Source organism: Indicator indicator, chromosome 14, assembly GCF_027791375.1.
Source record: "Indicator indicator isolate 239-I01 chromosome 14, UM_Iind_1.1, whole genome shotgun sequence".
Taxonomy (NCBI): domain Eukaryota; kingdom Metazoa; phylum Chordata; class Aves; order Piciformes; family Indicatoridae; genus Indicator; species Indicator indicator.
This window is the reverse complement of record NC_072023.1, coordinates 11,143,962-11,162,128: the sequence shown is the minus strand read 5'-3', so window position 1 is coordinate 11,162,128 and position 18,167 is coordinate 11,143,962. Positions and strand designations below refer to the sequence as shown.

At 42.9% G+C, this 18,167-nt stretch overlaps 1 protein-coding gene across 3 annotated transcripts in view; it reads left to right on the top strand.

The window, feature by feature from the left end:
* The window catches only part of ABTB3 (ankyrin repeat and BTB domain containing 3), a 174,736-nt gene that overhangs the window by 138,225 nt on the left and 18,344 nt on the right, over nucleotides 1–18,167 (top strand). For all 3 annotated transcript variants that reach the window (XM_054386587.1, XM_054386586.1, XM_054386585.1), the window contains 7 exons: nucleotides 1,575–1,740; nucleotides 5,021–5,110; nucleotides 8,288–8,389; nucleotides 9,489–9,582; nucleotides 9,702–9,837; nucleotides 11,424–11,644; nucleotides 13,082–13,260. In XM_054386587.1, coding sequence (XP_054242562.1) covers nucleotides 1,575–1,740; nucleotides 5,021–5,110; nucleotides 8,288–8,389; nucleotides 9,489–9,582; nucleotides 9,702–9,837; nucleotides 11,424–11,644; nucleotides 13,082–13,260 — 988 coding nt within the window. The remainder of the gene's footprint in view (nucleotides 1–1,574; nucleotides 1,741–5,020; nucleotides 5,111–8,287; nucleotides 8,390–9,488; nucleotides 9,583–9,701; nucleotides 9,838–11,423; nucleotides 11,645–13,081; nucleotides 13,261–18,167) is intronic.

Below are 18,167 nucleotides of genomic sequence, written 5' to 3'. Positions count from 1 at the left end.
TGTTGTGACCAAGTGTAGTGCTTTAATCTTGCAGCAGACTGTTGTGATGAAGCATCATCCTTGTTCCACCTGGGTAATGATCCCCAAGCATACCTCATTTGCATTCTTAGGACAACTATTTAGCAGTCAAAACCCAAATGAGCATGTAGAATGAGCATCAGCAAAGTATCTGTTGTCTTCTAGACTGGTCATGGCCTAGCATGGTAGAGAGCAAGCTTAAGCTCAGATGCCATTTTCAGTACTAAGTCCTGCAGAAGCTTTGATCAAAATACTTTGTGTTTTCCCTCTCATTTTCCTTCCTCTTTGAAAGAGGAAGAATGGTAGCTGTTGCTGCCTACCACTGCATAAACAGCATATTTGTTGCATATTGCTGTTAAATATTAAGCAGTGTTATATATTTTATAAAGCTCTGATGAAGCACTTTGAAGAAGACATTTCAATGATAGTGATGCACTGTTCATATTTTTCTTTTGGTTTCCTGCATTTTTTTACATACGAAATAGAAAAGAAATATTTGATGTATGCTTGACTTTTTCACTTTTGATCTTTGTTTTGTTTTTAATTCATAAGTAGCCCCTTGTTTTCTGACCTAGCATTTTTGGAGAATGAAAGTGGTGTTTTTTCCAAACAGTCCTTTATCCAAGTTAACACCAAACGCACTGTGGATTTGGACTCCACCCTCTGCCCCAGACACTACTCAGCATGAAAGAAAACAAAACTGTCTTTTAATAAGATGAAAGAAAGTTGGATAAGCATGAGATTTGAATTGCTTGGCTTTCTCTGAAGCTGTAAACTCACGTCTTGGCTAAATAACTCCTAGCCCTTCTTCCATTTAAAATGAATCTCTTGAGGAGTTTACAGTTTGAGATCTTTTGAACATGAGTTGAAAAGAATGACATCTCATCTGTTAGACATGGCCAGTGAGGATTTGTGGTATTTTCTGATAATTACCTGCCAAGATTGCGTTCCCTCTGCCCTGCCCTGACCTACAGGTGGTCCTGCCTGAGAAGGAAGGTTGGACCTTCACAGGTCCATTCCAACCTCAGCCAGTCTGGAATTCTGCGGCTTGCACTTCCTGTTTGAAAAAGGCTTCCCTGTTACTGGGGTTTTGCTGGTAAGATCCTTTAAGGTGTTTGGAGTGACATTATTTTCTCTTTGTTATATTGTCAATGGTTCTGCATCCTTTTGATGCAAGTTCAAAGCTTACTGAAGCCAAGGAAACTTCTCAGAGATTGAGGGACCAAATAACTTTGCCATGTAGAGAGAATATTTATGGTGAGAATGTCTTGTGCATTGCTTAAACAGAAAATGAAATCAAGTGAAAGCCATGCTTTTTTTCCCCTAGGTTTTTGTAAAATGTGTAACTTGTCCTGTGACAGGTAGACCAAGGACAATCTCCTTTAGCTTGCATTAGCACTTCTCATTCAGCGTTTGCCTTGGACATACAGGGCAAAGGAGAACGAATGTGTGCATGGGCTACATCCTTCAAAGGCAGGGCAAGGTATCCTTTTCCTAGGGACAGCAAGGTCTGTCTGGATTGTCCTCTGAAGGCAGTCTGTTTCTCACATCCACAGAATTGACGACTGTTTTTGTGCGTCTCGGAAGCTGGATGCGGTTGCCACTGAAGCGAAGTTCAAGCAGGACCTGGGTTTCCGTATGCTCAACTGTGGCCGAACAGATCTGGTCAAACAAGCCATATCCTTGCTGGGGCCGGATGGGATTAACAGCATGAGTGAACAGGTAATGAGATAGAATCATAAAGAAGCAACTGTGAAATGTGAGTTTTGCCTGCTTATCACAGAAAACAAGCCCCAGCTTTCAGATAAACATACAGAGGACCTGAATGCTTTCCCTACATCTGCATTATGTTTGGTCTTTTTGAGTTACATTGATTCATTGGTACTTAGATAACTCAGCATGAGAGCAAATGCATCCCCTGAAATCTTCTTAACAGTGAACTGATTTGAGTGAAGCCAAAAGAAGATACCAAGAGATCTTAGAGTTTATCTGAAGACTTAAAATTGCTTCAATGCTGTGGAGCAGAGCTTTGTGAGGTGAACATCCTTCCACTAAACACTGCCCTGAGATTTGCAGTGCGTTTCGTGTGCACCACTGAACCCCCAGCAGTTAAGGAATAGTTGCTGGCACTCTTTACTTGAGTTTGGCCCAATTTGAACTGACCTACAGTGTTACCCCTCCATTGTTCATTGTGGCCAGCATCCACCAGTTGAGGAACCAACTGGTGGATGTTTTCTGGAGTTAAACCTCTATGAGGCTGATAGTTGTGTCTGGGATTAAACCTGTCTCTGATGCTACCTTCATGGACTGTGATGCTCACCAAGGTAGTTCTCCCTTCCCAGAGGGAAATAATGGCCAGTTCCTTTTGGAATAGAGGCTCTTGAATTTTCTGGTGCCCTGCACATCCACAGATCTGTGGCATCCTCTTTGGCAGAAGGCAGGTGGCTGCCACCATGGAGGTTGTCACTTGGGACAGGAGCTGGACTGTTACATAGATTTGAGTCCTCTGAGAGGCAAGCTCTTCTGGAAATGTGAGCTGTGTTGCTCTTCAGTAGCTTCATTCAGTCTGGCTCAATATTGTTGATCCATTTGAGAAAAGCCTTAGAAGACAGCAATACTCTTCCTCTAAAAATAGTATCAGACTGCTCATTCCAAGGTTCATATATTATATTTTTTTTATTATTAATTTAGTCTGAACCTGGAAACTTTTCACAGTATATTTCCTCTGTCCTCCCAGTTGAAACCTGGGTACATCCTGGCTTGATTCATCAAAGTACTTAATCATATGCTTAACTCTGAACACATGATTAAATGCTATTTGTGTGAAAGTTGAGCCTGTGCTTAAATACTTTGCTGGATCAAATACCCCACATCTTGTAGGATCCCATATCTTGCAGGACAGAGCCCTAGGTGATACAAGGCCAAAAGAAAGAGGGTAGTTTTTTTATTTTGCCAAAAGTCAAATGCCCTTTGAGTTGATTGTACACATTGTTACCCTGTTGCTCTGTGTTTGTGTAACAATAACGGAGGGTTCATTAAATATCCGTTCCACCGACATGCAAAGAGAGGGAGGCTGAGCAGCGGAGCAAGCCTGAGGGGGACAGGCAGAGGCAAAACCATCAGGGACAGCAGTGCAAGGGAAGGAGAGGTTAGAAACTTCATTAAACACCAGTACAACAGCATGATGTTCTGGGCCCCTTTTAGTCAGTGGTAAGTCCTTCCTCAGCTTCAGCAGGACCAAAATGTGGTGTAGTCCCTGTGGACTGTGTGGCCCCCCTGCAGACGCTGTGATCCAGGACTTGCTGTAGGGTTCTTCACTGCAGCTGCCCATGTGCTGCCTCTTGTAGTGGGGAACCCCAGCACTGGGGTTTCAAATTCTTTTCTTCAGATCTGATTAGACCCCTTGTTCTAAATACTTGATTTCATTATTAATGATGCTACTTACAGAAATTGAAAACAAAACAAACAATTGAAGGAATGTGTACTTAATTTTAAGGTTCCATCCTATCAATGTGTTTCAAGGCTCAAGCAAAACTTCTTGTAATTCTCATGGTCCTATTTGTTCCTGTGGTGTTTGTTGACTGCCAAAGGAAATGTTTTGCCACTGACTGTAGCTGAAGGAGTTTCAAGTTCTCTTTACAAGTAATTTCAAGTCACCCAAGAACTCTCCTTGCCTGGGGTGAATTTGTTTTTTCTTAATGATGACACGAAGCTCCAAATGCCTATTTCCTTACTCTCTATCTCCTTAAGTACACTGTGAAATGCTCTATTTATTTCAGGGGGGATCTAGGCACCTTGCAGGGCCAAATCTTGATTTATATTTTCTCTACAAGAGCCAGCCCTTCCATACATAGGCACCTGCTGCCTTCAGCCCTGAATGCAAACAGGAAAAATGGGCTAGTTCAGCCAAAAGAGTGGCACTGGGCTCTGGCTGGTAAGAGTGGTGTCATGGCTTTGTCTGGCCATGCTGGGCACCTCCAGTTTCTCTGAAAAGAACTTCACTTCCTGGCAGCACTCAGATTAAACAGCAAATGGGCTACCATCTGACAGCAAATTTACCAGGGGACCTCAAGGTAGGCTATAAACATGCATCAGAGGTAGCTGCATGCTGCAGTAGATTTACTGCAAACGAACTGGTGGCTGTTCATCAGCACTCCCTACTGTATTTAATAAGCAGCTTTTTCTGTTAAAATGTATGGTAAATTTAATGATTTTTTTTTCATGGTTTCATCTGGACTCATTAACACAGCCACAGTAATACTTCTCTTAAGGGAAATGGTGATCTGTCACAGCAGGTCTTTCAGATTAATAACAAATTGCATTGTGGTGCTTCTGTAGTGAAGGGTCACTTAATCTGCTTTTCCTCCAAACAGGGCCATGTTGTTTGAAACCAAGAACAACTTGCAACAATGCTGTCTGGCATTTCATTTTAAATTAAATCCTTGCTTACTAGGGAGCTGTACAAAGCCTTTACAGTCCAACCCTTTATGGTATCCACACTGAAAAAGCTGTGCCTGAATCTGGCTTTTCCTAAGAGGAACTTGAGGATGTGTTTAAAGGCTTTTTCAGTAATTAAAAAGTTACATTTTATGAAACTGGTCATAGAAAACTGAGTAGAATGACTTTAAAATACTGGTGGAAATACGATCACTTTGATAACATTTCCCTCATGGGGCCCAAAGCAAAGATGCTCCATTTTAGTATATGAAGATGGAGGGGAGGCTGACAAGCCTAGTTTCACTCACCATGATGAGGATGCTGAGAATAACATTTAAAAAAAAAAGTCAAAACAAATTACAAGCAAAATGGAGATTTGGGAAAAAAATTGGTTGACTTTTGCTAGTCTGAGGGGCACGTCTGTAACAGAGGTAATGGTTGATGTTAAATACATACTGTTAGTCTTGGTGATATATACTTAAATTTAATTGTTTAAAAAAAGTCAAAGAGGGTTCTGTGTTAAATTTGTCAATTCCTTTGTTTTTTAACTCCAAAAAATGACTAGGGCATGACTCCACTGATGTATGCTTGTGTCAGGGGTGATGAGGCTATGGTGCAGATGCTGCTAGATGCTGGAGCAGATCTGAATGCTGAGGTGAGGACTTTTTGTTGGTTGTATCTTTGTTCTTTTATTTGTTTACATCTTAAACTGTCCCCTGAAACTGCAGCAGACAATCCCAAGGATTAAAAGGAAAATAAATTTGTTTTACCTTGAATAGTGTACCACTGGAAATAAATAGTGAAATCAAACTGCATTAGGTTAACATTGGGCTTCACTGCACAGAAGGAATCAAGTCATCGGACTTACCCCACAGGTAATATTGATTTAGTTGTGTTTGCACACTGCAAATGAATACAGGCATTAGCACTAGCACGGAGCACAGCTCTAATTATATTGGAAGGACTCTCTGAATCTCAGCTGAGTTAAAATGAGGAGTGTAAAAGAAATACCAGTCTAATAACTTGATAAAGCTCAAATAATTCTATGCATTGGGATGTTGCAGCTAAGCATCCCTAGCACACAAATGCGTGTAGATTCCACTGTTTTGTTTTACAAAGTGTCTTGGGCTAAAACCTGTTGGATGAGAAGCTTGAAGCTTCCAGAATATAAATGTCTCTTTGATGAATGCATCTCACAAACTTACACAGTGTGTCCACCAAACAGATTGTGGTCCAACTCTGTGCAACTCAGGTATGTACATTTCTAAAGAGCCATTTGAAAATCCATTGCAGAATTATTTATTAATGATTCCAGTTGCAATTTGTTGAGGTCATGAGTAAATTAAGCTGCTGTCTGCTTCACTTATCTGTGTTCCATCTGTTCTGTTTGGACTTGAGCAAGCTGATAAATAGTAGTCAGTGATTTCAGCCAGACGTTTTGCACTTCTAAAAAATCTAATTTAAAAGAAGAAATTGACGTTACCTGTAAGAGACTGATAGTTGTTATTATCTGATTGCTCTTTGGTGATTTATGAAATCAGCTGATGAGTTCAGTTCCCCAAATGCCAGCACACCCCCCTCAAAAGCTGGCAGTAATCGAATACTCAAACTCTTGTTAGCACTCTCAAAGACTGGGTGGGCACAGAGACTGATATTCTCTTTAACCCTGTCTGTGCTGCAGAGGTGAGATGGCATTATTGGGTTCCTAGGAGTAATTTTCATCAGGAGCAGTCCTCCCAATTGCTCCAGTAATCTTCCAGACTTGAACCAAATGCAAATTTAAAGAGTTTGGTCTTCCCAAAACTGCCAACATCTGAGAGAACAGCTCCAGTGAAGAATATGAACCTCCCCGATTCATTTCTATAGAGTGTTTGCCCTAAAATCAAATGAAAACACTTTGGGACAAGAACTGTGAATGATTATGGTGTGCAATTATAAGATGATTTGTCCACACCACAACCAACAGTGCAAATTGGGCAATTACAGGAAAAAAAAAAGGCAAATCAACCATGAACAAAAATAAATACTCTGTCAGGTGCCTGCATAATTTTCCCCCTTTCACTTTGCAAATCAGTTATATATATGTATGTTTCCAAAAGTAGCCTCAAATGCTGGGTGCCTCCCTTTTTGATTGCCCATCTTTAGCAAAAATGGACTCATTTCCAGATGTGCAGAAAAGTTACAATTTGCTGTAAAGTCAGTAAATTCTGTAGCTGCTGAACAAATCTCAACTAAGGTCTTAAAGGCACAGCAAACTGCAGGTCTTCTGTAGTCACCATGTCAACTGGAAAGTACTCTTAACCAAACAAAAAGGAGCAAAGGAGTTAAAATGACTTAATTTTCTTTACTGCTTGCCATGAGCTGCCTGGAGCAGTGGTGGGAATCTGTGCTTGAGGAGAGGCTGGATGCGTTCAGTGAGCTGTGATCCTGCCCATCCTTACCCTCCACTACTCTTGCTCCTTAGCCTAAACCCCAAGCCTCAAGCTGCTTGATCGATCCTCTTCCTTCTGAGCAAATCCATACCCTAAGAAGCCCTGTGCCTTTGCTCAGAGGCCAGCACACTTCTCCTGTTGCACTTTGAGCTCTCTCTTTGGCAAATCTGGGTGATGACAGCCAGGTGCTGGTGCAGATCTGGTCTTCCGGCAAGCTGCGGGATCTGCATGGTCTCTTCAGATTTCGCCCTCATCCCTGTCCTTGGGACTGAGGGTCTGGTCATGTGCTTCTAGAAAAAGGCTGCATGTGGAGCTTGGAAATGCAATCTGCTAATGCAAGTGAGCGTTTAATAACTGACCCTGCTCCCCTACAAGGATAAAAGTACTTCAGACAAGGTAGTGAAAGCATAGCTGGCTGATGAGACAGAGAGATGGTGCATCTTTTTCTTTGATTTTAGTCTTCCTCTGAAGAACAATAATAAGATTTTGAATTTTAGTGTCACACTCCATCTGAGTGTGCAGTCGCGGATTGCAAGTGTTCATTAGATTTTGCCATCTCTGTGAAATCTCATCAATATTAATACCCCCATCTTTAAGACAGGAAACTGAAGCAAAGGGTGGTTATTCATCATCTCTCCCAAGGTTTACATTAGAGGCACCAGGCACTAAGGCATAGAAAATGGAAGGAACAATGTGAAAAATACCATTTTGTTTTCTAATGATATATTTTGCATCTCCTTTAGCTATCACCACCCTACTCTTTTAACTCAATACAGACAGGAGAAGGCAGTAAAAAGCAGTTTTCTTAAAACGTTTCTGAAGTGCCACTCTGCCCTGTCACTGCTCAGCTGTCTTTTTGTCCTCTGGTGGGAGAGAAGGAGCCTGGAAGCACACCTCTGAACTCTAGTTTAGGGCTTATGATGTGTCTTTCATGACAGCAGTGACAAAATATCATACTGATTTATGAGGAAATAATTTCTTTGGGTCTGGAGCAATCTCAGGACCCAGGGCTGTGTTGATACACAATTTGGAGAAGTCAGTAGGAGCAGTCCTTAATTGTAAGCGTCCTGATACGTTCCTGCTTCCCCAGTGTGTGCTACTGTAACCATGTTTTTGAACTTGTGCAAAAGTATCTGGTGGCCAGTGGTTTAGACGGAGCTACAGTAGTTGGTAAAAAGACTTCATTTGGTATGAATTCTACTCAGGCTGTAAAATCAGCATGAACAGTTTAAATACTGAGAAAACCTTTGCAGGAAAAAAAAAATGAAGCAAATCATTTGATAAAGCACCTTTCCCAGGTTTTCTATTTCACTTACTCCCTCACATGCCTGGTTTTCAGGCAGGTTGAATTTTATTACTTATAGCTCTTTAAAAAAAAAATAACTTTAATTTGTTTGTAGGTTGTCAGTACTGCTCATAAATACCCATCCGTCCACCCTGAGACCCGCCATTGGACAGCTCTGACATTTGCTGTGTTGCATGGACATATTCCTGTAGTTCAGGTATTATTGTATTTCCCTACCTGCATCTCATTCTTTTGTTTCTCCTCTTTAGTTCTAATTACATCCATCTCAAACCAGTATCCTCTTGTCATACTCATATTGGTTACTTCTGCTTCTTCCAGAGTGTACTGATATATAATAGACCTATTATATAGCAAATACAGTGTCCAAACCTTAACCAATATGAGGTTTAAATAGGACAATTTAAAAACCAAGTTGCACCAAAGAAAGTCTGACAACTCCTTGTGCTCCTTCCTGACCACTTGTTTTGTATGTTTGTTTATTCATTCATTACACTTTCTTACACTATGCTATTCTAGCAAACACAAAACCGCTGCCTTGCTGGGGGAAAGGTGGGCAACAGCCCTTGTGCTGCTCCAAAGGGGGAGAGGCACTCACTCTTCTTACTCCATTGAGGTGTTGTATGGGATATGCTGGTTCTGTGCTTTGACATCTCAAAAGTTGAGAAGGTTTATTCTTTGAAACAGCTGTGTCTGTGGCACCCTTAATGAAGCACCAAAACTGTGAAGGCCTCAAGGCAGAAATGGCCAAGAGAGGGCTGAAGCACAGGCTCCATTCTGCTCTCCTTGGCCACTTTTGTTTTCGGTGGAAGCACCCCTGATGGAGATCACAGCTTTTGGACTCATTGCTGCAATTGGTTCTTAAGAATAGCCTTTTTTTGGCCATGTCTTTATATAAAAGATGGAGGCAACTGAAATCTGATCTGTTTTAGGATGGTGTTGGGCTTCTAGAAGACCGTAAAGGAAGGATGCTTGTTGGGCTGATTTTCAGTACTTCCATCTTTGGCACATTACTTCCTAGTACTGGATCTTACCCCATTTCCCATTGCGAAACACTAGGTTATGCTTTTTGGCTCTGAAGTTGGACACTGGTGTTCCTGGTGTCTGGCAGTGTAAAATGGGCTAAAAAAGGAATCAACTTTCCTCTGCAAAACAATGGACAGAATTTGCATGTCACTTGTCTCCATCATATCTGATTTACAGATAACAAGAAGCATTAGACTCTCATTTGTCACTATTCATGAACTCAGAAGACTGTGACACCTCTGTTTGCTCTAAATGGTGAATTTTCTTTCTAGCTGTTGCTGGATGCTGGAGCAAAGGTGGAAGGTTCTTTGGAACATGGAGAGGAAAATTACTCTGAAACTCCTTTACAGTTGGCAGCAGCCGCTGGTAAGGACTTTTTTCCTCCCACTGTAATAAATTCTTACAGTTTGTATGAGCAAATACTGTATTTTAAAAGAAGTCATCTCTTCTGAAGTCATTAAAAGAATGCATCTCTTGACTTGCAGGAAATTTTGAACTTGTCAGTTTGCTGTTGGAGCGAGGAGCTGACCCCATGATAGGAACAATGTACAGGAATGGCATTTCTATGACTCCACAAGGTGACATGAACTCTTTCAGTCAGGCTGCTGCACATGGACACAGGTAGAGTGGGAACAAGTCTAGTGGCATCCTTCAAGTGCTTACCAGGCCTCTGATTTGAGCAGATGAGTGAAAGTTGTGCATGAGCAATTAAACATGCCACCAACTGAGCAGAGATGTAAGGCTTTTTGCTAGCATGTGAATTTAGCCAGTTGGTGGTACGAGCAGCTTTTGGATATCTAATGTTAAAGAGAAGGGAGGGGATTCCTTGTGGTGTGTTGCAATGCAGTGGTTGTTAAATGGCAGCTGATGTGAAGGTGGAAAGGAATGCCAAAGACATTCCTTATGAATATCTTGATACATTTCTCAAGTCTTAGTGAATTGTGTCTGTATTGCTGCAGCCTTAATTTTTGTTGAATCGAGTTTCTGCATCTGTGTGCTGTAAAGTCCTGTGTGCCTTAGTGTCGTATGTATGCTACAAATTTTAAAACCCAAGTAATGAAATGAGCACCTGGCATGCATGATCTTGCAATGCTCAGGAGTTGACTGCAGTGTAATGGATTAGTATTATGATCTTCACGTTCCTACTTTTTTGATTGTAGCCATCCAGAGGAACATAGATACAGGTTAGAGACAGTCCCTACCGTCTGTTTGCGTAGAGACAAGCTGCCAGTCTAACAACATGCTAACGGCATGTCAGGGCGGGTTCACACAGCGCTGCCCATCCAGCCAGTGAGGGATTCCTGGGACAGAGGGGACAGTTTGGTTATCAGAGGCTCATGCTCACTGCTGCAGCCTTACTGCCAGCCAGTGTGAGTGGGATCTGTGTGCCCAAGGAGGACCTGGGGCTCTCCTGGACTTGGCTGCTGGCTGTGCATGTTGCAGGCTCTTAGGTTCCTACATGTACACCACTCACGCACACTGTCCTCCTTCCCTCTCTTCCACAAATTTGTTTGGGACATGCCATGCCCCACTGCTATCCCGTGCCAGGGTCTGAGCAGATGAAAGGAGGACATTGAAGTATGAGAGAGGTGGAATGGGATCATTGAGTTTACACTGGTGTGAACATGAGGGCACCAAGTCTCTGAGATTGGGCTTTGCCATTTGATGGCCCAACCACATACTTTGCAGAGTAGTCTTGGATGTGCTTGAACCTGCCCTGACTGTCCTTGTTGAACATCTAGCTGCTCCAGCTTTTCCAGACTGCTTTGAGTGTTAACTGAATAGTGGTGCTTTTGATAGCTCCAGGCAGCTCCCTTCTCAAGTGGCCTACATAGTGAAAGTCCTGAGAGCTTGTCCAGAGGCATCTGAACCTTCTGTGATTGTGGGAAGAAGTCTTGAGTCACGTTTAGCTCATGGGTCTCTGTTCCCAAGAGATGCTGCTATTTGTATGACATCTGTACGGTCCCTGGCATGACGGCACTCTTGCAGACGTGGCCCAAGCAGTGCAGGTGGGCTAGAAAGGAGTGATGCTTGCCTCAGGACTGCTCTCAGCTGGTCCTGCCATTAATTGGAGTAATTTCCTGGATAGGTGTCCTAATTTGCCACATTGCAGCAAGTATCTGGCATACAAAGAAAGTCAAGCCACTGACTCTGCTCTCCTGGCCTCTCTTTCCCTCTCCCTCTCTCTGTTACTCTGTGATTGACAGGAACGTCTTTCGTAAGCTGCTTGCTCAGCCCGAGAAGGAGAAGAGCGATATTCTGTCACTGGAGGAGATCCTAGCTGAGGGGACAGACTTGCCCGATTCAGCAGCAGCTCCGCTCTGTGCCAGCCGCAACAGCAAGGCCAAGCTGAAGGCCCTGAAGGAGGCCATGTACCACAGCGCTGAGCATGGCTATGTGGATGTCACCATTGACATACGGAGCATAGGTCAGTCCCAATGCCCTCTCTCCTCTCCTTCCAGGGAGGGGCCAGTGTAAGAAATGCATCTCTTTTGATGGGTTGTTGCTTAAACCAACCACAGTTGCAGCTTTCTCAACTCTTGTGGAAGCAGAAGGCGGTGGTGAAACTTGCATGTTCTTGGCCCATTTTGGCTCTGCGGAGTGCCTTGTTCAGGGGCTACTGGCACTTCTCTGCAGCACAGAGTGGTTTCCATGAACAGCCATCTTCACGGCTACGTGGCAGTGTTTGCTAAGGCTGTGGGGCAGGGTTTAGCAGCCTCAAACAGTTCCTCTTTTGTGCTCTGCCATTAAGCAATCTAGCATTAAAACATCTTTATTTTCCAAGGTTTATGAGCCTCTGAGGGCAGGAACAGGGAACTGGCTTCTCAGTGTGCGAACTCTCCCAACATGGGGCTTGGACTTCATACCAGCCTGCTGGGAAGTTGCATCTGCTTGTGGGGAAGGTGGTTGAGTACCATGGAAGGAAATCAGTCTGGACTGCGTATTTACCATCCCCATTGATCTGCATTTAGTGCAAGAGACCAAATTGCTTGGAATACCGCTGCTTGATGTGGTGCTCCAGCTCTGGGGACATGTGTGTCATGGATCAGGGCGTGTGCTGGGCTGAGTGATGGCTTGTTGGGTGGGCTGAGCAGGCAGAGACCTGACAATGAACAAGAGGAAAGTGATAGGACTGCTCTCTAGGTGCTGGCTATTTGCTGAATTGGAAGGAAAAAAACCTTTTGTAGCCAAACACCAGGCTTGCATTTCCTCCCACTCTGTTCTGCAAGAGCAGAAACTAGGTCACATCCAGCCTAATGCCTGCAGAGGTACATTAGCTCCATGTGCTTTCTCGCTTAGTGTATGGGAGCAGTTCCCTTTAAGTTCCTGGAGAGTGGTTCTGCCACAACACAGTATTTGAAAAGGCTGATCTGCTTAACTTGCCCAGTGCTGTTTAGGGAAAACAGTAATGATCAGAAGAGGACATGGGGTAGTGCTAACAAAAGCTGTAATCTGAAGACCACCACTCTTGAATCCAGGTGGGTAGTGACCAAAATGAGGGCCTTTTTTTTACCATTTAGTGGCTCTCCAGGGATACATTGAAACAAATGAGCTAGCGTAAATCTAGTTTCCAAAAGGCTTTTGCATCACAGAGCACCACAGCAATTTCCACAAATTGGTAGTCTCAGCAGAGAAGCTGAAGGCTAGATGAGACCACAGTCCTCTCAGCATTTGGGGGAAAGCCTCTCGGCATTAGGTCTAGGATGTCCTAACCACCAGCCTTCTCAAGTAGGGATAAACAGGAATTTTATTTCTAGGGTTATTTGGCAGCTTTTGCTTAAAATCTTCACATAAGTAAAGATTAAAAAGCAGAAGGGCACATCCTTCTCTGAAACTGGGAACAAGCTCTGTCCTCCATCTGTAGGTGTTCCCTGGACGCTGCACACGTGGCTGGAGTCCTTGCGCACATCCTTCCAGCAGCACAGACGACCTCTCATCCAGTGCTTGCTAAAGGAATTCAAGTCCATTCAGGAAGAAGAGTACACAGAGGAGCTCATCACACAAGGGTTGCCTTTGATGTTTGAGATACTGAAAGCCAGCAAGGTAGGATAAATTGTGCTTTATTAAAGAAATTAGTCTCATTCCCGTCCCATAAGACACAAAGCTTGTGATACTGTTCTTGCCCTGCTGTCTCAAAGCTTACTTAGGCTGTATGTGATTTATATTATTTGTACTACATATCTCAGGGGATTTTTTTTGCTGTGGAAGCATGAACTAAAAACACACAAGTAAATCACATCTGCTGCTAGAACAACTTGATACTGATGCTTAACAATAAGCTGGAGAGGCAACAAAATCTGATACATAGTGGTGAAATTAAAGTTAAAAGGGTCACTGCACTATGGCAAGAGATGTTAACCAAACCAACACAAAGAGTAGCTTCACCCAGCTTGTTTTAGAGGACTGTACAATAAAGCTAATTTTCATGTTTGTTTTGGATTTCTTTAACCTCTCACATGACTTTCTCTTCCCTTAATGTGGTTTTTGGAGTCTTAAACTTGTGGGGAGACTGGTTTCTACAAGCATAGAACAGAATAATTCTTTTAAGTCTTCCATGTGAGTGTTTGTACTTGCAGCCTCCCCAGATTTGTTCTTTCAGGTGACATTTTCTTAGCCAGACAAATCAGACTAACAAAACCGTTTGAGGGAGGTACCACTGGGTATACAAGTATAATAGCAAAAAGGCAGGCAGGGAAGGAGAGGAAAAATGTAATGGAGGATGGATACTTTCTTCTAAAACTCATTATAACCGACAGTCTCTTCTTCTCTGCTGGTCCTCCTGGCTGGTCCTGCTGGCTCCCAAGCAATACCCAGCCAACTTTGCTGTTACCAGAAAATCATTTTAGTGATGAAAAACATAAAAAAATATTTTATTGCTGTTTTTTCTGATGTACCACAATACATGTTGGTATCATCTTCTAGTTGTTAACTGGGAGTTAAGCAACATTTCTCACCCAACTCTATGTCTTAACAGCAATTAAACAGTCATTTTTAGCACCTGTAGCAAAAGCCTAAGTAATGAGAAAAGGGGTGAGTGCCTTGGTGTACAGGCACTCAATAGTAAAAGTTTCCAGACTTAGTATAAGGAATGAAAGCTTACATGGATTTATTTCTTGTATGCAAAAGAGGGCTTGGCCAATAGTCCCATTTGTTCCAGCCATTGTTCTGATTTTCACTGCCACAAGACTTCCCTTTGGGATTAGTTTGTTTTGCTTGGGTATTTATGGGGAATATTTGAGACAGCTGTTAGAAAATCATCCCAGATCCTAGGATTTGTAGATTTCTTCTTCTGAACTCTCTTGGGCTAATCTATGTTCATCCAGAAACTTACCAGCAAGGTGCTGCTTGGTTTGAAAGCTGATGTAAAACTAATCGTATCGAACACTTAACGGAGATTAAGTTTAGGCCTTGTAATCTAGGATGAGAGATGGCTTTAACTGCTCTTCTCCTAGGTGCTTCAAACCAAGGCCAAGGATCATTGTTAGAATAAGTTATTTACATAGGGTTATACCTCTGGGACATGTTATATTGAGTCTTCCATAACCTGCTGTAGGAGACCTGGAAACAAATGAGACTCCTACTCTCACTTAGAACTTAAAGTGAGCTTTTAAGTAGAAGGGTAAAGCAACTGAAGTATCACAAACCCCCCCTACATGACAAAGAAGAAATCTGTGTTGATCTTTATTCCTGCCTGTGGGCCTAGGGGAGCTGCCTGTCTTCACTCTTCAGGAGCATGCATATTCACAGACACACACATGCACTGCTTCATATTTTTAGACAAATAATGAATCATTCTGGGACACTGTAAGAGTTTACAAACTGTCTGCAAATGGCATGAATTACTGCAGCAGTCTTGTCCAAACGGTCTCTCACAGAGCTCTCCCAGACAGAAATGAGGACAGACTCTATGCAACCCTTTGGAAGAAATCAAAATAAATGAATTTGTAGGAGAATGAGCCAATAAAAGTTCTCCCTGGTCACTCCATGGAAGGCAGCTGAGTAAAGCTGATACTCAGATGATCTTCTCTTCGCCTTCTCTGGAACGGCTGAGAGCTGAAACTGTTCTTTATGTATAGCCACCAAATGGAAATCTCCTTTAAGAGGTGCAGAAGGGCTGTAACAGTGGTTCACATCCCTCTTTTGACAGTAAATTGTAAAGCTCTTCATTTTGTAGAGCTGTGCAGAGAGGAGATTGATGTGCCTGCACAAGGACATCCATTTCCCTGTGGGCTGAGAACTTTGAGAGACTACGACTCACTAAACTTCACAGTCTGGCCCAGTACATTTCCTTAATGAGTTTTTCAGGGCAAAAGGTACAAAATAAGTAAGTGAACTGATGTAAAATGTGACATCACATTTACTATATATTATGATGCTCAGTATATTTTAATTGTGTGGCAGCTTGCACCTAATAGAAATGGCATTGTGCATTCCTATAAATAGTTCAAACTATCCCATAATCTCAGAACAATTTAGAAATGTTAATGACTTGAGGCATGGAAGATCTTATCTTCCCTTAATGAACAGGGAAACTGAGGTAATTAAACAGGGAGATTTTCAGTGCCTCATAAAGCAACAGTCTCAACCTTGGTAGCTGTTGACAACCTGGAAAATTTGTTATTTGAGTAATTTGTCCAGAAAGGATATTCAAAAATTACATAGAAATACAGGGCAGGTCTGAAAATAGGAAGTGTGCTGTACCTGCCTTCTATTCTGCACTGTGGGGCAAATTGTTCTTGCAGATTCCCAGGCCATGCAGAAAGGCCAGCTGCTACAAAAAAGTGAAAAGATAAAAGAAAAAATGACCAATAACTACAAGAGCAACATCAGATATAACTTATCCCTTTTGTCTTAGAGATGTTTTTTCTAAATGCTTGTTCCTAGAGGGTCTGGAGGTGAGGGTTTCTGTGGTAGCTCTGCCACCAGCCAGCACTGTGATGTTGGTGTCCTGCAGGGTGGCACTCTGTTCCCGTTTATGTGCTGGGATGCTGACAACAGAAATTGAAAGAAAAATAAAATTTGCAAAAGTCCTGATGCTAGAACACAGAATGGCAACAGAATTTAGCAGAACTGCTGAGCTAAGTCCCTACTTTTATTGCCTCTCTTCCAGTGCTGAAATAAGCAGGGAAGGGCGGTGAATAGATTACACATTGGTTGTTCACTGCTGCACTAAAGCCCTGGAGGAAGACTTCCAAAAGGACAAATGAAGGCTTGATACCTGGCTCCTGGTGGCTTCCAGCAGGACGGAGCACTTTTATTTCTTTTTATGCCTTTTAAGGTCTTTATCAGCTGGACCATTGAGAATTGGATGGAATGGAGAAGTAGCAGCATTTCCATGCTGGCAAGGCAGAGCTGTGAGAGCAGGCAGACAATTGCTCTGCGCTCACTCCTCCCACAGAGGAGCTGCTGTCATGCAGTGAGCTTGGGTCATTATCAAACCAAAGACCAGAGAAGAGGTACTCCAGAGAAAGCAGCACCAGTGAAAAGGACATGGAGAGTTCTGTTTAAAGCACCTTGCTAAGAGCAGGCAAAACTCAAACTGGGAAAGCTCTGACACTAAAAATGTCGATGATGTGGTTGCAGATTTGGGCCACAAGTAGAGGAGGAAAGGTGCTGCCATTTTGGGGTGGATTGAATCTCTGTGGCAGACAAGCACACATACATAGCCTGCTAGAAGTGGTTTGGGCAGGGCTGCATGAGACAGAAGGCAGAGAGATGCTTCTGGGGATGAGTAGCCCTGAGCTAGGCTTTAGCTGCAGCATAGAGCAGAGTTGAGTCTCTCAAAGCTAAGATGACACAGGACATCTTGTTACAGAAGAATAATAGGAACATGCAGCCAAATTTCTGCCTGTCACAATCTGTGTTGTGCTCTTTGTGGCCTGGGGAAACCCCCATGCATCTTGCTGGAAGCTCCTCCTTTGCCTCCAGATGAGTTTGATGTTTGTTTTGCCTGAGCTTGGCTCTGAGCTGGATTGCCCTCTGCCCCATGTTGGAGGACTGTAGTTGCATAAGGAGTGCATGTGCTTGAGGGCTGGCCACAACTCAGAGATTAGATGTCTTCAAATAGAGACTTTGAAAAGAACTACATGAAGGCTGCACCCAGTTCTGTGGGCTTGTGGTGCCTGAAGTAGTGCTCACAGGTCAGCTCTTCAGGGTTTGCAGAGAGGTTCTCATGAGGATAACATGCTCAATGTACTTCTTTGTCCTGTATCTGTGAAAGTCCTGGAGCTGTTTCAGCTTGATCTTGACATTTCCACAACCTGAAAAGAGAGAAATCAAACACATCTGCCCTTTGGAGGAGGTTTGGTTTAGATTTCTACTTTATAGCTCAGCATGAGCTTGAACTATCATTAAAATCACCCAACTCCATGCACACAGATGAACCAGAAGTGTTGCTGGTAGTACCAGGTTATGAGCTGGTTTCATCCATTGCTTTTTCTGCCAACAGCAATTTGCATCAGATTGTTCTTGGCTTAGTTTTTTGAGGAAAAAAAAAAAGAAATCTTCTTCTTTCTTACAACTTCCTTCCCTGCCCCATGGTATGGACAGAGAGCTGCCACTTGCCATTACTTCAGATTCTTTCTGGACATGCATCACTGCAGTGCGTGTGTTAGTCCCCATGCGAGTTGCACACACATTCTGAGGCATTACCTGTCTGACTCTGGAGGTGCTACACGCCAGGAAAATTTGGCTTAGGGCTATGAATATTCCTGCTAGCGTGCTGTCCATGACAAAATCAACTTGAGAAGTCAAGGGAGGCATCCTTTGTCACCATCCCTCAGTTGAGTTCTGCAGCCTTCTCTTCATCCTTCCCATCAGGTTCTATCAGTGACAAGATCATTTATTTTATAATTTAGCCCATTAGCAAGGTGTTGATTATGTTGTGCAGCCAGGCTTGCTGAAAGATGCAGGAAATTACTTTGCAAAGATGTTTCCTTAGAATTTAAAAT